General features: G+C 36.2%; 2 protein-coding genes across 5 annotated transcripts in view; one reads left to right on the top strand and one right to left on the bottom strand.

The window, feature by feature from the left end:
- LOC121408599 (probable E3 ubiquitin-protein ligase HECTD4) overlaps positions 1 to 16595 on the top strand; it is a 75863-nt gene that overhangs the window by 14529 nt on the left and 44739 nt on the right. For all 4 annotated transcript variants that reach the window (XM_041600121.1, XM_041600122.1, XM_041600123.1 and 1 more), the window contains 7 exons: positions 798 to 962; positions 1416 to 1533; positions 2250 to 2441; positions 3048 to 3260; positions 3950 to 4059; positions 4560 to 4752; positions 6124 to 6243. In XM_041600121.1, coding sequence (XP_041456055.1) covers positions 798 to 962; positions 1416 to 1533; positions 2250 to 2441; positions 3048 to 3260; positions 3950 to 4059; positions 4560 to 4752; positions 6124 to 6243 — 1111 coding nt within the window. The remainder of the gene's footprint in view (positions 1 to 797; positions 963 to 1415; positions 1534 to 2249; positions 2442 to 3047; positions 3261 to 3949; positions 4060 to 4559; positions 4753 to 6123; positions 6244 to 16595) is intronic.
- LOC121408601 (mu-type opioid receptor-like) lies at positions 10282 to 14814 on the bottom strand. The gene has a single exon (XM_041600124.1). The coding sequence runs from the start codon at positions 14433 to 14435 to the stop codon at positions 13410 to 13412; it is 1026 nt and encodes a 341-aa protein (XP_041456058.1). The 5' UTR covers positions 14436 to 14814; the 3' UTR covers positions 10282 to 13409.

The following is a 16595-nucleotide window of genomic DNA, read 5'->3' as shown; positions in this document are numbered from 1 at the left end:
TTAGTACCCAAAAAACAGAAGAGTAGTGATGGTTTAATGCAAAATACTGACTTCTAAATTTTAATTTTTATATGTTGTCCTATGGTATTTTTTTTAAAAATACCGATTTCCTCTTCAAAATACTGATTTTCAGTTTTCAAATACTGAAATGTTCGTGTTCCAATTGGCAGCTCAGGGTAAACTGTTGCATGATGTAAAGCGATGGCTTGCTATTAAACTATCCCAACATATTCAGCTCGAAAACGACCCTACATTTTTGGATATAACACCTGGGAAGTATTTCACAGAGAGTTAAAACTCTAATGATAATAATAATAATTGTAAATTTATATTGCGCAATTTCTATTTTGATATACTCAACTGTGCATTACAATACATAACAGATCAGCAGAAAAAACAAATATTAACAGGATATGCAGAAATTTGAGAAGAAAATTTAAGTTCGCTAAATTAATCAAAGAAAAATAAGTAAAGGTTAATTATTTCTACAAAATACATATAAAAAAAGTGACTTATTTATTAAAAACTCTCTTGAAAGAGGTGGGATTTCAGTTTAGTTTTAAATAAGTTGACAGAGGATGCATTTCTTATTGAGGAAGGGAGACTATTCCAGAGTTTGGGTGCAGCACTGATAAAGGCACGATCACCTAGTGTAATCTAAAAAAGCCCCAAAGCATTGAGTTCTAAATACATGTATGCACTGCAAGTACTGTATATAGGAAGGTAGGATGACAAATACAGTTTTTGGTAGTAAGCAGGTTCAAACAGGTAGCTCTGCATGTTTTTTCTTCATATAGGACTGGTCTTTCTGTGCTATTCAGTGGTTGTGATCAAATCAACGGTCTGCTTCGTCAACTTCTGACCGATGGAGACTCTACATCCTCCTTGGGTAAACTAAGAGATATGATCCTAACAGAGCTGGCTCATCAACTCAGGCAGACTTCCAGAAAAGAGAATCACAAGTAAGCAAATATTCTTACTTTTATTCCAAAAGTTTGAACAACTTGGAAGGGGAGTTTTGTTCAATATCCAGTTGCACTATACCCACATCATGGACATTTTTGTGTATATAGTTTGATAAAGTGTTTATTAATCCAATTTTCATGTTGACAAAGTGCAAAATTATTAGTAGGCTAAATGGAAATTTGGACTGTCTGGGAATTGGATTATGAGAAAAGGGCTAAGTGAGTATTTGACCGATAGTGTAGAGGAAATTTGATAGTTAGCACCAACACAAACACTCAAATAGCAGCACTAACACTAGCTCCTGTGGTGACCTCTCCTTGTTGGGCTTGGTCTCTCATAGTTGAAAGCCTATGTATGGTGTTTGTGCAGCCGAAAAATGCACCAAACACCAACACTTACTTTAGGCATCAGCGCCAACACTTACACCTGTGGTGGTCTTTCGTTAACAGGTTTGATGAGGGCTTGGTCCAGATGATCATGAATATATCAGAAAGGGAATCACGTCAGCTCCTTACACAGTGCCTCACCAGTGATAGACCAGCTGAATCGATATCAGCTAATGTACCAGTAAGTATACCTAAATCATGGTTCTGTAATTTCAGTTGGGAAGATAGAGTGTACATTCGGTATAGACTCTATGCATGTGACATAATCTCATAGCGCCCTCCCTCAGAGGATATAGGAATGTGTGTAATTAGAGTTGTCAGAGATGAGCCAGCTGCCGACAATTATTGTGACCTGTAATTCCCAGAGGTACTTTTTTGTTACTATTGTTTTAATATTCATGTATTCTGTGTGTTCTTAATTGCTAAATGATAATAAAACCAACAATAACATTTATGAATTTGGTTGATTCGCTTGAAGCTCTTTCTTGCAGAAAGAGTTGCGTTTAAACGCAAGTAAAAAATCAATCGCAAACCTAAAATGCGTGCTGTTGATTGGTTGAAAATCAAGTTGTGCATGATTTTTTGAGTTGCGATTGATAGCATCTCTTTTTGCAACAGGGCCCTGATCAGTTATGAGATGTTGTAAGCCAAGCCAATCTCACTTAATGGCGCTCTTTAATATTCATGAACAAAAATCAGAGAGTCAACATCAAGTTTGATGTCTGGTGCGAAAACAAATCACAGGGCGGAAAGCTTGTTGCGATGTACTTTTCAAGTTCTTAAAAAAACAGAACCACAGAGCTGAATTCTGATTTTCCTTTTCATGACTGAAACAGAAAAACAACTTATCAATATGTACCTTAATTGATTTTGACACTGTACTATATATCCACACAGCTTGCCAGCCCTTGCCAACAGTTCCTAACATCCCTTGAGCTACACATCTTACAAGGTATCATCATGAATGACGAGAAGATGGAGGAGGGAACTTCTGCTACCACTCCACCGACCGGGCCCAAGCCATGCACAAAGGAGGTAGAGGACACTGTTCTCAAACTGGCCACTAAGATATTCAATGGATGCGAACAGGTAAGGATCAGCAAGACCATGTTAATGGCGTTGGTAATGTAATGTTCTCAGTTATTGAGGGAAACCCTGGTGTAGTGGTCCACATGCACTCCCCCCATTAGTTATATCAGGAGGAGGAGAGACTTGCAGGTCATAGTGATTCAGTTCGCTTTTCACCTCCCAGGCACAGGTGACGCTGAACAAATGATGATGATGATAATGATGACTGTGATATTTGATATGCAGCAAATCATCACTGTTGGAGAAGGTGGAAGGCAAACCATCACTTTCGTGGTGAGCTGGATGTAGCTATCCAGCTAGCAGATCATGTGATAGTTTGTCTTGTCACCTGACATCAAGAAGTGATTGATGACTTAATATTCCACATCTGAAATTATTTGGCTTTATCGGAAGAAAACATTATGACAACAAGAAAAATTTTGGTATAAGAATCAGGGCTTCCTTTTGCAGTGATGCCTGTTTTACTGACGGTGGTGATGGTGATGATCTTGATGATAAGTAATGTTTAGTAATATTTGGTAGTGTTCAGTGACAATAAGTGATGACATTGCTGATGTCAACGATAAAATATAACATTTTGAGCATAAAATTCCTCTCAAATCCCAGATTCTGGAAACTCTACTGGGCATGTGCAATGACCTGATGAACTCTGGTCAGGCCAGTCAGATGCAGGTCCTGGACCGGGTAGTGAAAGGAACTATACTAGGCTATCTGCTACCAGGTCTAGTCACAGCCTTACGTCATCCTAACCTGCGCAGTCTGGATCTAGCTGAAGCCTTGGTCCCTCAGGTTGTCAGACTGACTGTCCTCATCAGTCAGGTATTTTTCAGTTTCAGTTCTCCATATTTATTTAGTTTCAAATATAAATACAAATATTCAAAATGGTCTTAATAAAGAAATTCTAATAAATTTCTAAGCAAACAATAACATGATATATAATTCCTTGAAAGTCTGCCTATAAAGTGGCAGCTCCAAGCTACAGCTGGACTAATAGTAGTTGCACCTTGTATCCTCTTGAAAAATTTCCATATTAATGATAATCATTATTTTCACTACTATTATTATTATTATTATTGATGATATTATTATTATTATATTGTTATTATTGTCATTATTATTACTATTTTTATTATTATTATCATTGTTATTATCACTACTATTATTGTGTGTGTGTTTGAGATTTGTCAGACATGTATCAATCAGAATTGATTATTTACATCTGGGACCGACCTTTAACGTCACCATCCAAAAGACGTGACCAGGGCTCGAACCTCTGCATCAGTTGTAACTTCCCAAAAGCTTGGATTATTATTGTTGTTGTTGTTATTATTATTATTATCATTATTATTTCATTATCATTATTAATTGTAAGGATTATGAATGGTCTAAAATAAAGCAGAACTTGTAAGTTACAGACCCCTATATCAGCCCTATGTTCTTTCACAAAGCTTTATGATACAGTTCCATGATTTGCACATTATGTTATACATACATGTCTTGTTTGGTAGGTTGCCATGGCAATAGGAAACACTGCTCATCAGGAGAAGAAGATGGATAAGAACAGCTCTCAGCCTCATGATGTTGTCACAGACCTTCTTGCCAGTCACATCAAAGACAAGTGAGTGCAGACTCTTGCATTATATTCTCTTTGAAGGGGCACCAAATTCAGAATACAGGCAGATGGGGGGGGGGGAAGGGGAGGTGGAGGGAAGGAGGAGGAGGAGGGAAGGAGGAGGAGGACTAGAGAGGGAGTGGGGAAGAAGGAAGGGAGGAGAGAGGAAGTGAGTACAGACTCACGGTGTCATCTTGTATTATGCTCTCTTTAGAGGAGTAACATACTCAGAATACAGGGGAAGGAAGGAAAGGGAGGAGAGGGGAGGGAGCAGTAGGAAGAGGAAAGGGGGAGAGAGGATGAGGGGAGGAGAGATGGGGAAGGAGAGGGGGGAGTGGGAGAGGAGGGGAAGAGAAGAAAGAAAATGAAAAGGAGGTTAAAGAGGAGGGAGAGGAGGAGGAGATTTATATAACAGTGATATCATTGAATATACATTGACATTGCTGCCTGACAAACATTTTTACCTCTAAGTATTTGTTTTGTTTTGATTTTTTGTTAATGTTCAGGAGTGAGAAGAGCTGCGAGAACTATCTGACAAAGCTTCGAATCCCGGCGCCCTGGGCCGCTGGTAAGACAGTCGAGACCATCCACCCTGTCAGAGATAACTACAAGTTCAGAGAAACTGTTCACATCCCGGGTGCAAGGTGTCTCTATCTCAGATTTGAACCCCGTTGTGCATCCCAGTATGATTATGACAAGGTAAGAATATATTGTTTCTATTCACTTGGTCTACTCCTTAGATAGTCTCATCCCATGTGGGCTAAAGCCGAAAGCCCATTTGGCCTGCTAACAATTTGTTCCAATTGCCATTTGTTCTACACTACACTTGTTCTAGTACTCACTTAGTCTATTTCTCATCTCGTCTAATGGCCAGTTTGTTATAAAGTCTACACTCATTATTTTTTACACTGTTAGAAATGAAGTGTATGAACAGTTCATCTCACTATATAGACCTAGTTGTGTTAGACCAAGTGAAAATTATTCAAAATGGGTATAGCCTCACTGGATATTAGACAAAATGGAAAGTGGGTTAAATGGCAATAGTAAGTAGACAAACAAGGATGAGACCAAGAAAGTAGATGAAGTGGGTGTAGACCAATCAGCAATTTACCAATGAATCAGATGATAAAGGCCTGTTTTATGTGTTGTTGAAGCCCAGAGAACATGGTCAGGGCTTCGTAGCACAAAGGTTTGCGATGAATTGCAAATATGAAAGAACCACACTGATTGGTTCCTGGTCAGAATTTCAAACTAAAGTCGCGTGTAACATTGATCTTTATTAGCCAGTCCGTTTAGCGATTGATGGCTAATCTTTGTGTTACGGAACTCAGGTGAGTGTTTCGTGGAACAAAAAGATGGTGCTACTGATAATCTCTTACAAATAAGCCAGTTCGTAATTCCACTCTGCGCTTGATCAGAAGATTCTGCGCATGATCAGAGGAAGGTCATTGGTACTAAAGTGACATGGTGGTTGATAATTGAATGAGATAAGCACCAACTTTGATGTCTTGATTATTTATATATTCTTTTGAATTGTGTGTTTCATTTACATCCACAAAAAACAACAATGTGTCCATGAAGGACTGGTATTTCACAGTTTGCCAAGTACATTGTACAACATGCTATTGTATGCATTTGAGGTTCATATAGAAATGCATCTTCATCTTCATTTTTTGTTTAGTGTTATATTTGTGTAAAAATTGACCTAACACCAACACCAAAAGGTCAACACTGAACTTGAAATCACCCATTATATATTAAAAGAATAATTCAGAGGTAACAAAGTTGTTTCTAAGTAAAACATCTGTAAAAGTTTTTTATTATCAGTTTTTTGGAATAAGATAAGAACCTTTAAGTAGCACATGAATATAAGCCATATCATATTTCTTATTTTAGGTTGCCATTTGTATTGATTAAATTTCATATAAATTTCTGGCACACTAGAATCCAGTATTTTCTTAGAAATCACGCTATTCCTGCATTATTTCTCTACAAAGATTCAATTTATGCAGTAATTTAGAGATCAGTTAATGTGTAATATATTGTTTTATTTTGTTGTTTCCTGCTTAGGTTGTGATATATGCTGGACCCAATACAAATTCAAGGAAAGTTGTGGAGTATGGTGGCAATACGTATGGATACGGTAGTCGGAGTGTATTGGGATCGGGCTGGCCCAAAGACTTGGTCAAGGTAAGAAAATTTTACCTCTTTGCTGGGAACGTGCTAATGTCACTGCAGACTAACCTTAGACATTCAACATTTCCATCAAAAAAATTATTCCATTAACATTGAACTCAACCTTGAAACCCAATCACATGGTTGATACTCAAGCAGCTCCACTGATGAATTATTGTTCCAGGACCCCCTTTTGCAAAATAAAAGTCACTCTTTTATTAACCATTGCTGCTCTGATACTTTTGAATAGCCTGCCAATTGATATTAGAAAGAAGCTATCTTTTTCTCAATGTCTTCTAATACAAATTAAAAACATACCTCTTTAGTTAATGAGCTTTATTTGCCTTGCAGAGAGACCTCGCAGCCTATTTCATTTAAAAGTTGTGCTTTACAAACTTATGCTTCATTATTATAGTTATAGGGTTAACTTGAATAATTATGTATCTAGCTCATTGCGATAAAGTTGGGCTAGAGGTGTGTGCCGTGCACATGCAAGCCAAGTCTGCGGTTTTCCAAACCTTTGTATTATGACAAGAGCTACAAGTTACCCGTCTCTGCCCTTCCCTGCTCTGGGCATACCCACAGATGAGATGTGATGCAAGGTTCTTTAAGGAGACCGCACACCTTACGATTGGTCTGCGACCCGATTTCAGAATAAAATGGAGTAGAACTTGATGCTGATATTGAGACTTGGAATATCTTACTGTGTAATGTTCTAAATCATCGTACGAATACCTGTGTTAAATTCTGTGACTATGCTATCATCCGTCTCAGAATAAATGCGAATTTAATATCTAGTCGTAATGATGTCATAGCAGTCGTACGATTGGCTACGATTTGAAAGTAATTTGGCCTTTACTCCAAAATAAAGGCTTGCAATCTTTCAAAATGGTTATATTAATATTCTTTCATTTAATATTAACCTCAAATAAAATGATATGTTCCATACAAATCTTCAGAAAATGAGCAAAATGCGATTTGTTCCAAAATCGCATCGCGAACAGTCGTATGGTGAGCGATGGCCTGAAGTTGCTAAATAATCATATTTAATACATGCTTACCCAAAATCCAATTTGGAAGCATACATCATTCCAGGTTTTCTCCTTAGGAATCCGGATGACCGAGGAATTGCTTCCTTTGTTCCACTCTCAGCTATATCAAACTGCCAATGCACAATGAGGACACTATGCGTGCATGTGTGGATTCTTGTGACAATTTTAGGTGGTCATAATGTTGACTCAGTGATTTTTTTGGGGGGCAATATATCAAATGTTCCCTTCAAGGCCAGAGAATATTTAAATAATATTTATTGGCCTCGAGGGAAACATCAAATATGTCGCTTGCAACAGAATCGTATTGGCCTGAATGGTTCTTTTAAGGGTAACATATTTGATGTTTCCTGAAAGAAGAGCCAGTCAACATTACCTAAGGCTGTACAAGATGTATTTCAAGCTTTTATTTAGAACGATTTATATGCCTGCTTGCTTATCACTCGTGATTTCAGGTCAATCACAAACTTAGCAAAGTAAGCCTTGCTAAGCAATTGTGACATTAATTGTTACTTTGCAGTCGCGCATCATGCATGGTGCGCATTATCTATAATGTGTTGGTTCCAGTCAGATTTGTATTGTTCAATGGGATAATAGTTTGTGTGTCTCGTATGGGTGTGTATGTGTAGAAAGATGTGTTTTTTTTTTAAATCTTTTGTCTTCATAAGCTGATCCTCATTGATGAACATACATGAATGGTGACTATTTTTTTACACACTTTACAAAAAATATGCATGAAAACATAAAAAAATCATCTTTTGTAGAATTTAGAGCTGCATAGATCTCTCAACAATGAGAAAGTCTCTCATATTTTGAAGAAAAAAAAACATAATACCAGATGTTCTAAAAATGTATAATTTGTATGTTATATGCTTTGTGCAATTAAAATTGTATACAATGTCTCATTGTGCTTAGCGATTTGTAAAATCAGTTGGTAGAGCACCCAGCTCACAACCGGGAGTTCAAGCCCCGGCCACGTCAGGCCATCAGACGTTAAAAGATGCAGATTGCTGCTACCCTGTTTGGCGTTAAATTATTTAAAGGTCAAGTCCACCTCAGAAAAATGTTGATTTGAATCAATAGAGAAAAATCAGACAAGCACAATGCTGAAAGTTTCATCAAAATCGGATGTAAAATTAGAAAGTTATGAAATTTCAAAGTTTCGCTTATTTTCAACAAAATAGTTATATGAACGAGCCAGTTACATCCAAATGAGAGAGTCGATGATGTCACTCACTATTTCTTTTGTTTTTTATTGTTTGAATTATACAATATTTCAATTTTTACGAATTTGACGATTAGGACCTCCTTTGCCTGAAGCACAAAATGTTAAAATAATAGAATTCCACGTGCTCAGGGAGGAATGAAACTTCATTTCACATGACAACGACGAGAAAATAAAAATATTTAATATTTCATATAATAAAATACAAAAGAAATAGTGAGTGAGTGATGTCATCAACTCTCTCATTTGGATGTAACTGGCTCGTTCATATAACTATTTTGTTGAAAATAAGCAAAACTTTAAAATGCCATAACTTTCTCATTTTACATCCGATTTTGATGAAAGTTTCAGTGTTATGCTTGTTGAATTTTTCTCTTTTTATTCAAATCAAGTTTTTGTTGGGGTGGACTTGTCCTTTAAGGAAGGGGTAGAGCAATGTTGATCTGGTGCTGGACAGTGATTGCCAGGCCCACAATCAATTTGGCAAATTTAATTTTCAGAGTATTTCTATTTCCAATACCTATTTTGAACAGTAAAATATGGATTTGGATTATTATTTTTGCCCTGATATTTTTGCATTTTTCTATATCAGTGGAATGTCATAGCCATTGATGGGCAGTCCTATGCAGTGGTCTTTCTCTTATAATATTCTTCCTAAATAGCATTCAAGTGTTTATCAGTTAAAGACAAGTGTAAAACTAGAAATTCCCCTAAAAGGAATGAACAATTGAGCTTCTTGTTTCCTTAATATGTTGTCCTTCACCTAATCCCTTTGGCCCATTATATACTATCACATTATCAGCCATCCATCTCTTAAAAATATTTATACAAGATTCGATCAAGGAAGTATTTCGTTGGCCAGCTGTTCCTTCATATTGTAATATGAGGGTGATCTATGAGTTCTCTGTCATGTATGTACATGTACGTGGTGATAAATCTAATGAACATTGTATCATACCTACAGTACAAGTATGATCAAAGTTTGCAAAGAGGTATTGCATGTTTTGCATATGTGTGCTTCAGGGTGTAAAACTCTGGTTATATAAACATATTTAGCTGTGGAAAAAATTGAAACTGGATTTAGGTTTCTGTTAATAATAAATCACAAAGGCCCACAAAATTTGAATGATTGAAACTGAATAGCGGAGGAGCGTTTATCTAGGGAATGTAAACCCTTCTTTTCTTCACCATCCTATCACACTTCTCACTCCTGTTACTGTTTGAATCCACTACCTTCTTGGTATCCCCTTTTCTCCTTGAAATTCTCTTCTGCTTAATCTTTTATCTACGTACTGTCTTTATCTCCTCTATATTCTTCTTCAGCACTCTTTTCCTATTCATCACACCATTAAACCACTATCTCCTCATTTCTCCTCTTCCCCTCCTCTTTCCATCCTCTTCCTCCTCCTCCTCTTCCTCCACCACTTGTAACACTTTTCATATCTTCCTCCTCTCCTCTTCTTCCTCTTACTCCTTTTCTCCTGCACCTTCTCCTTTATCACTCTCATCTATTTGTCGCACCATATGCACCATTTTCTCTCCTCTTCTTCTTCTCCGTCTTCCCTCCTTCTTTCTCATCCTTCATCTCTTCTCATCCATTTCTCCTCTTGTCTTTTTTCCTTCATTGTTTCTTTCTTCTACCCCTGCTCTCTCTTCTCCCCGTTCCCTTTGTCATTTACCCTTACCACTTATATCGTAATTTGCACACCATTCATGACCACATATCGTCATAAAACTCGCCCTTTGATAAATCCATGAATCACATAGACTGAAACTATCTGCGTATAGTATTGATTTATTCAATATCTTGCATCGTGAAAACCAGGGATAAAATAAAGAGATTTAGGTTTCATTTCCTTTGCATGAGGGTTATGGAGGATTGATTGCAAACATTCAATCCTACTAATCAGCTTCTATATATACTACATGTATGAGGAACCATTGGAATTATATTTCATAAAATATAGTACAATATCATTTTTCAAATAAATAACAATATTAATTGCATTTCTCGGAAAGTTCAAGTGTTTCAAAATAGCAACACATACAGATGAATTATATTATTTTACAGGTAGCACCTCGGATTAGTGACAGAATGTATACATTTAAGGAAAAGACAAAGGTGAAACATTCAAGAACAGATTAACAACTAGGAGAAAGGAAATTACACATATTTCAGGCCTGCATATTTCCATGTTTCACACAAAGAAAACTAACAACCTGTCAACATCACTAGGAACAGGGCCTTGTTTTAAATTAGAACTTAGTCTTTATGTTGATAAACATATTGCCAGATGTTCTAAACATGTGCAGTATAATATTTGTATTTTATTTTCACTTTACAGTGAAAGTTGTGGAAATATTTCAATATCAACTCCCAGAATAAGCCATTTGTTTTTGAATAAGCTGATAGTGTCCTATTGACCTAAAATGCAATCAAGTATCATCTTTTAACAAGATCACTCATATGAGTGACATATTTTGAGCCCTTGTCTTCTCTTCCTTTAGTGATCTTATTACCACTTTGTTGGTACTGATATTACCAGCATATATATTTCAATTCCAGCCCTTCATTTTAAAGGAAATTCCACCCTGAACTTGTCTTCTGCTGAATCGAAAAGTGCGTAGTCTGCAAAAACAAAATTTGGGGAAATCCCAAAGTTCTTTTGATATGTCACAGTTTGTCAAAATGACTCTATTTTTTTCTTGTTTATTTTTTTTCCTTTTTCCTTTTACTTTTTTTTAACCTAAGGGGTGTTTCATCAAGAATTACTGTTGACAATCATTTATATTTCTTAGGTTACCACAAGTTGTTTTTTTATTCAAGATGTTAATGATGTCTAATCTTAGCATGCTATTGGGATATTATTTTTAGTTGTTGTTTCAATTAAGTTTTTTTTATGAATGCTTATTTCAAGCCACGTTTTAGTTCAAACAAATTATTTACCTATGATGTTATTTTAGAGACTCTGCGCTTCAAACATATCTTGCTTGGTTTAGTTCAGTACTATGTATCATTATCCATGTAACACTATATTCTGTCAATTTATTTTTGTTATGCATGGTGAAAAATAAAATAAAACAAACAAGCAACTGGATCATGTTCTTATGTAACTTTATATATTGGAAATCTCATCCTTCTTATCTGCTATCAATCACCTTTTAAAAGAAAATATAAGTCAATCACCTTGTGTGTAGTAGCTATATCACATATTTCAGTGATAGGCATAAATATTAAGCATGGTATCCACAAGAACTATAGAAATCTGTTTAATATAAATAAACAAAATACAAGTATTAATACAACCATTTACAATCCTAAAATTTATTGGGTGTTTGGGTTGTCTCTGTGTTGGTCAGCTTCATACAAAGAAACTTTCAGGCTTTAAAAAGAACTTTTTTTTGAATGAATATGTTCATGATTAAATATATTTTCCTTTATTTTCAGTATTGTGTATTCTATTGTCTCGCATCAACTGTAAATGTAAATTTGTTATGGATACCCACATTTGCAATACACTGCAATACACTGCCAGTTCATGGTTTTCACACAAATATTTACATTGTAGGCCTACCATGACCAAGCCATGTATAATTTTGGGGTGAAAAAGCCATGATTTCGTTATTTTAATGCTTGTGTTCTAAGAATTCTGTTCCCAGTGTCGGGATAGAAAAAAAAATCATCTCTGTGCAGTCAGGCACATCAGTTTCTGACTCAGCTTTATGATATTCCTTTCAATTCTTTGATAGTTTTTTTTTTAAATCATGCTTCATCAACCAAACATGATTATATACAATTCATGTTTATGTTTGTTGTCATACAATACAGTTCACATTTCTTTCAATCATGGACAATATAGCTCTATATCTTTAACAAAATATTTGCTTTCAAGTATTTTTCTGTTGCTTAGTTATCCAATCCAATCACTTCCTTTGAAAATAATATAATTCATCATGCTAAACCTAGTTCTCTTGCTTTTGAAAGAATATAACTGTAAATAGTTATAATAATGTGTATCATGATTGATAACCAAAGTTATTGGTATCACACAACCTTTCATAAACTTTCCAAAGATATTGAATTATATTACTTTACAGATGTTGTATTGTGTATTATCATATTTATGCCCTTTTAGAAATTGGCACCATAAGTATTGTGTGTATATGAACATTTTCACAGTTTTTTTCCAAGTCTGCCCTAACAAAATAAGATCAAGTTTACCTATTAGATTTTGATGAAATTTCAATGCATTGCATCATATATTCAAAAGCAATGTACAAATATAAGAAAAGATTTCTCCTGCAAAAGACCTTGATAATTGGACATATTTACATTTAATTTTGTTGAATGCTAGTGAGATGCTTAACATGCTATACATGAATATGCTCTTGGGTGCTCTAAAAATATCTATGTCTAGTCATTGAACATAACTAAGTGTTGTATATGAATATGCTCATGGGTGCCCTTAAAAGATCTGTGAACATATTTTAAGTGCTATACATGATGCTCATGGGTACCCTAAAAATATCTATAATAGTCATTGAACATATTCTAAGTGCTATACATGAATATGCCCATGGGTGCCCTAAAAAGATCTAGGTGATCGATAAATTCATTGAACATATTCCAGTATTCTAAAACATTGTAATACCAGTTGATGAGTCAAAAAAAATAATGAGTACATACATGTAGACATGATCTATTCATGTAGTTTATAAATTGAAAGTCACATGGATTGAATTCATGAAACACCGTTCTTTCAAGAGTTTATGTGAGTGAGAACTACATGTATTTGAACTTTATTAATCCATAGTTGTTGTTTTTAAAGTGATTTTCATATAGCCATCTCCATTCAAATGACACAGTGATAAGATGAGATAAGAAGGAACATTGAAAGGTGAAGAAATTACACATAAGCTGATGTAAGCTCTGTTTTGACACTGCTTGATATGCTCTTGTCCAGGGAATGTCCATCTCTCTGGTCCGTCCCGAATGACTTGGCAAGTCGCGATGGTTCCGGTATGTTATACCACTGGCGCTTGATCATATACACAAAGATGGGCTTGAAGATTGGATGCCTTGCAGCATAGATGATTGGGTTCACCACGCTGTTCATATAGAGGATGACCGTGAAGAAGGTCTCGACGGTGACAAGAGCCGCGGGTGGGATGAAGAATCTGCCCGTCGATACCACAATGGTGAAAGGGAGGACGCAGGCATAGAATGCGCAGACCACGTAAAGGAGATTCTTGGTGATGGAAATGTCAAGGCGCTTGGATGTTGCCATGGAGCGTGCCACGTGGCGTTTGATGAAGAGAAAGATGAGTATGTAGCAGACCAGGATGATGACCAGGGTTGCAATAAGTAAGATGGGAACCAACCAGCTAAGGTAGCCAGCACCATGCTTCACCAGGTAGACTCCACAGACCCTGGAAGATGCCAGGATCATGCAGAGAGGACCTATCACCCAGGCGATCACAATCATGATCCCCAGGTTCATAGGAGTGTACATTTTCTGATAGACGTTCTTAGTCTTGGTGATGAGGATGAAGCGATTGATTGCGATCAGCGTGATGGTGATGAGGCTGCATCCAAGGGAGGTGATGTCCATGAGTGCTGTAATTACACACAACCAAACAGGGTAGCCCACCAGCAAACTTGCAGCCTGAGTAGGGAACGTGACACAGGCCAGGAGATCGGCCACCGCAAGATTCACCACAAAGGCGTTCATCGGTGTCTGGAGCCTCCGAGACAGTATCACCGCACCAATCACAAAGACATTGCCCACTATGCCAACCACGGTCATGATCAGGAACGCAATAGCAAGTACCACTCTCGTTGGATAATTGACCCCTGCTGTTCCGTTGTAATTTGTCATGTTTGAAAACATATCCTCGTCGAAACCTTCTTCAAAAGCACTTTCGAGATCCATCTTGAATTCCAATATTTGTCCACTTTTGATCTTACAGAGACAAATACTTCACCCCTGTTTATTACCAGTACAGAAATCTAGTGAAACTCTTTGTCAATTGCCTTTTGATGGTTGTTGACAAGCAGACTAAACATGTATCAATCCACAGAGTATTCTGTTGATGGTATTTGTAATGCTTGATGGAGCGCCAAAGGGTTGGTGTGATGGTGACTTTTATACCAAACCTCATTAAATTAGAGACTCCAGTTTACTCCCACTTATATACCAAATTTGGTTTTTAGTTTTGGGAAGGATGTTGCTCAGGGAAGTGGGAATGGTTCATTCAAAGCTGCGGGTAATTGAGAATAGTCTCCATATACAAACCTGTTTTGAGTACTCTCACTCAAAAATCATCAACTTAAAAACTACCCTGACATTAAAAAAAAGAAAAAGAAAACATTTTCAAATTCATTTTCAAAATCTCTTTAAAAAAGACTGAGAAGATCTCTCTTTTTTAAAATTTAACTCCATGGAATGCATTATACTTCTAAGTTGGGTTTAGTAATTGCAGACTACTTAATTGTATATCCTGTTGAGTGGGAGATTCTACTGGCATGAATCTTTTTAGGGAGAAAAAGTGTAGTTTTAAAGGGTTCATGTACATCCAAATATCAAATAAGTTTGTTATGTGGGAAAATACCGTAATTACATAATAGATATGTCAATTGGTTGGATCGATTACCAGTAGGCATCTTATAAAAGTCTGCTTTTTCCAGATCTGCAAACTTGTACTGATTTTCAGTAAACAGTACTGAAAAAGATAATAATATTGATGGTTCCATGCAAAATACTGATAAAGTTTAGGTCTGTGTGTCATCCTATGGTATTGCTTTGAAAATTATGATTTTCTCATTAAAAATTTTTTCAGCTGTTTCACCTGTTTGAAATACTGACATTTCTTGATCAGGGACCTGTCTTTCAAAGAGATGTGATTGATGCGATCAATCGCAACTATGGACGGCCAGTGATGTCACAATGTAAAAATGCATGTTTGTTCATAAAATTTTCTAAATATGAATGTATATCCATAAATTCATTGATTTCTTGACAATTTGATGTGTTCTCCTTTGTTTTCAAAGGACATTTTACAAATTTCCTGTAGAAAAAATCATGACACTGGTGGATTTCCATAGAGTGACGTTGATTGGATCAATCGTAACTCTTTGTTAGACGGGGCCCAGGGTGGCAGCTCTGCTTATCTGATTGTAGGAATCCAGGTGGGTGTTTCAAAGCTGTTTGTAAGTTACAAGCGACTTTACAAACGACTGGTGATCCTTTTTGTGGAAAATGATACACACCAGATTTTCAATGATGCTGATTTAGTTCCTAAGAAAGGGTCACTAGTCATTTGTAAAGTCGTCAGTAAATTTGTTCGTAACTTGAGAAAAGCTTTATGAAACACCCACCTGCTACAAAATGCTCTGTGCATTTTTCACATTGGCTTCTCTGCATTTCCCTTTGTCTCGTTTATTACTGATCAATGTAAGTATAAATGAAGAAAAGGATTCCTGTGTGTGACTGCTTTAATGACAAGATTTGTTTTAGATTTTTAATTGTAATTTGTTGACAGTTAGATTTTTAATTGTAATTTGTTGACAGTTTGACTGTCTCGTTTCGTGATCTATCCAACCGAACAGGCTGTACTGCTGGGAGGTCGGAAATCCTATAGGTATAATTTCTGCTTATCTTTTTGGCTCAAATTTCACTTCAGGAAATTACATAAAAGGAGGAAAGACACATCCTGACCCTGTAGTTAAAATGTCTTCACATTTTCTGGCTGGATTGAATACTCTGCATAATTTGTGGTTTGCCCCACCTACAAACTAAGTATTTCTACAAATCTTCATTTATCAGAAGTTACTAGAAAAAAATGAATTCCATTGCCATTTTAAAAAAATGTCATGGATGTAAGATTTCATAATTTAAATCTGACTTCAGACTTTGCATAAGGTTACTTCAGATCAAGGTATTGGCCCTGTCATAGGCAACTGTATACTGTTCAAATCACTGGACACAACAGTCTCCTCAGAGATTAAACTTCATTTCAAGTCATTAAAGTCATGAGAAGTAGAAGAAAAGAGCAGGGTGCTATATATTAAGAACTTGCCCAATTGGCTGGGG

This window comes from Lytechinus variegatus, chromosome 2 (assembly GCF_018143015.1).
Source record: "Lytechinus variegatus isolate NC3 chromosome 2, Lvar_3.0, whole genome shotgun sequence".
NCBI classification, from domain to species: Eukaryota; Metazoa; Echinodermata; class Echinoidea; order Temnopleuroida; family Toxopneustidae; genus Lytechinus; species Lytechinus variegatus.
The sequence above is the reverse complement of the archived record's forward strand: the minus strand, read 5'-3'. Positions and strand labels throughout refer to the sequence as shown.